The sequence below is a fragment of the Formica exsecta genome, unplaced genomic scaffold (genome assembly GCF_003651465.1).
Source record: "Formica exsecta isolate Colony F162 unplaced genomic scaffold, ASM365146v1 scaffold591, whole genome shotgun sequence".
Lineage (NCBI taxonomy): Eukaryota > Metazoa > Arthropoda > Insecta > Hymenoptera > Formicidae > Formica > Formica exsecta.
This window is the reverse complement of record NW_021853185.1, coordinates 486,649-489,087: the sequence shown is the minus strand read 5'-3', so window position 1 is coordinate 489,087 and position 2,439 is coordinate 486,649. Positions and strand designations below refer to the sequence as shown.

Here is a 2,439-nt window from a genome sequence, read left to right as displayed (position 1 = left end):
CTGTCACAAAGGATCGATCCGCCTAACGTCATCGGCAATTGACATTTACGATGAGATAGAAATTGGTCTTTAGAGATGCACGATCGTGCTTGATTCAGAAAAGTGACGAAAATCTCGTGTTGATCGAGCCGTATAAAAAAGGTCATTCAATCTGATCCTGTTATTTGCCAGGATTTGTTCTGGAAATAAACGTAATTACCAGAGGCAAGTACCGGATGTAGGCCATGGATCTCAAACTTGATTCGCGTCCAATATTTTCATCGTGGATGTCATATTATTGCCACTTTAATACTATCGCATTTCGATGACCATGGGGATTCGTTAAGTTTGAGAGTAGTAAGAAGTTGAACGAGTTTAAATATTTTATCATATCCGACTAAGTTTAAGAAAGCAATTTTTAATAATACTAATAAATCATTGATCTGCCAACACCGGTGTGACCTTCTCCCTTTCTCCCATCTCAGAGGAATCTAATTCAAAATTAGATTAAAATTCTTGATTATCAAATTTTATGCATTTGTTCTATGAATAATTATCTGGAAGTAAATCAATGTAAATCAAAAACATTAAACTCAATATTTAAAACTTTAGATTGCAAAATAGCATTAAATAAATAAGAAAATATTTAAGTTTGACAATTAAACGTAAAGGTGTCTTTCTACAAATTATAGATTTGAAGCTTCTGATATAGATACAAATACAATCAATTAACACTTAACTGTGTTCCGATCCCACGTGATTCGATTAGTTTTGGTAATTGTAGCGGTAACGTCGATTCAATATTTTTTCATAGAAAATAATTGTATCGCGTAACTCTTGTTGTTTAATTAATAATTAATTATAGCGATTAAAATCGGTACGCAATTTCACGCAATTGACAAACATTATGGACAACATTTTCACAATGAAAACAATTATTTGGAGGCAATCTTTGCTTATAATTAACCGTAGTAATCAAATTAGATCCGATGCACGCAATTGCGATGGTTGACACGAACAGACATATAGAGAAGCCATTTTATTTCCCAGGAAAAAAATTCCTCGCGATTTTTATATTTTTTGCGACAACGATTACTTGTCAAACACGAAAAGCGTTACAGTCGTGATGATCATTCAATCATACGCGAAGCGTTACAAGTACCCTCCAACTCGTAAATCGAACATCAAGACCACCAACGAAAACGACGTCGTTCCTCGGAGAATTCGCATCACGAACGATCAATTATCGGCAATTTTATGTCATAAACTACTGTTATCGACATTATATTATCACTCATTTTATATAATATTTACTTCACCATATGACGAAGTCGCTCCTTTCTTCTTCCAACCAATGTCGTTTCCATACCCAAAGAAAAAGTCTCGTTTTCTTCGCAACAAAACAGCGCGCACCGAAACAATGTCACTTATCAGTCAAAAGTCACTCGATGCATACCGTTTATGACTTGCTATCGACGTCGCTCTAGTCCACGTTGACTCGAAATTCGATCCTCTTCGTTAGCTTTGAGAAACATTTTTTTTGACAGCGCGTCATTGCCGATCTAAAATCGGCGTTTGTGGTTGCACATTATTCATCTCATTAATATTATTATTATTAATATTTTGCTAAATGTGTGTGTGTGTGCATCCTGCAGAGTACAATATTCATTTATCTCATGGTAACTCTATCTTTATTTTCTATAAATGTCTTATATAATTCATACAATATTTTCATGTACACATTTCGAATATTTAAAAATATCCAATATCACAATATTTCTTTATAATTAATTATTTAACTTCAATTTAATTATTTAACTTCAATATATTTTTTAAATTTCTTAAATCCCATTAACCTTTATACTTTCAAGGGTACTCTAAGAGGAAATTACTGTTTTACAGATGTAATAATTTGTCTCGTCAGCTTCCAAAGGCAATGCATCAAACCTCCATCAATGTCGATCTGTTCATGATTTGAAAAAGCAACTTACGTGAGTAGTCCGGGATTAGGGTCCGCCTGGTACCAGGAGTACTGCGGCATGTAGCCTGCGTGATGCGGCGGGGGTGGCGGTGGCGGTGGATGATGCCCGGGCGTGTGCGGGTGATGATGGGTGTGAGGGGGCGCGTGCGGATGCGGATGGTGCTTCATCTCGCCCGGCCAGGAGGGTGCCGGCGGGCTCTCGTTGTGCTGAGGCGACATCTCGCTTCCGGGGCTCGAGCTCCCGGGGGTGTGACCGCCACCCCCGCCGCCCATGCCGCCCAAGTAACCCGTCGTCGGGCTGCCCGACACGGAACTTCCGCCTCCTGCAACACAAACGCGAACCGGGAACCCCCGGTTTCAGGACCACTCTCGCAGATTCTCTCGCGGCTGTCGCCGTCGCATTCAAGCCGCGCGGTTGCACATGCAGCTGCGCGCGCCTTCAATGGAACCAGCGTCGTAAATTGTATTAATAGCGCGCG

The 2,439-nt window shown here is 39.6% G+C and overlaps 1 protein-coding gene across 3 annotated transcripts in view; it reads right to left on the bottom strand.

Moving 5' to 3' along the window:
* Window positions 1-1,966: 1,966 nt before the first annotated feature.
* Window positions 1,967-2,439, bottom strand: part of LOC115242372 (homeotic protein distal-less) — a 74,631-nt gene continuing 74,158 nt past the window's right edge. For all 3 annotated transcript variants that reach the window (XM_029818605.1, XM_029818606.1, XM_029818607.1), the window contains exon 4: window positions 1,967-2,283. In XM_029818605.1, coding sequence (XP_029674465.1) covers window positions 1,967-2,283 — 317 coding nt within the window. The remainder of the gene's footprint in view (window positions 2,284-2,439) is intronic.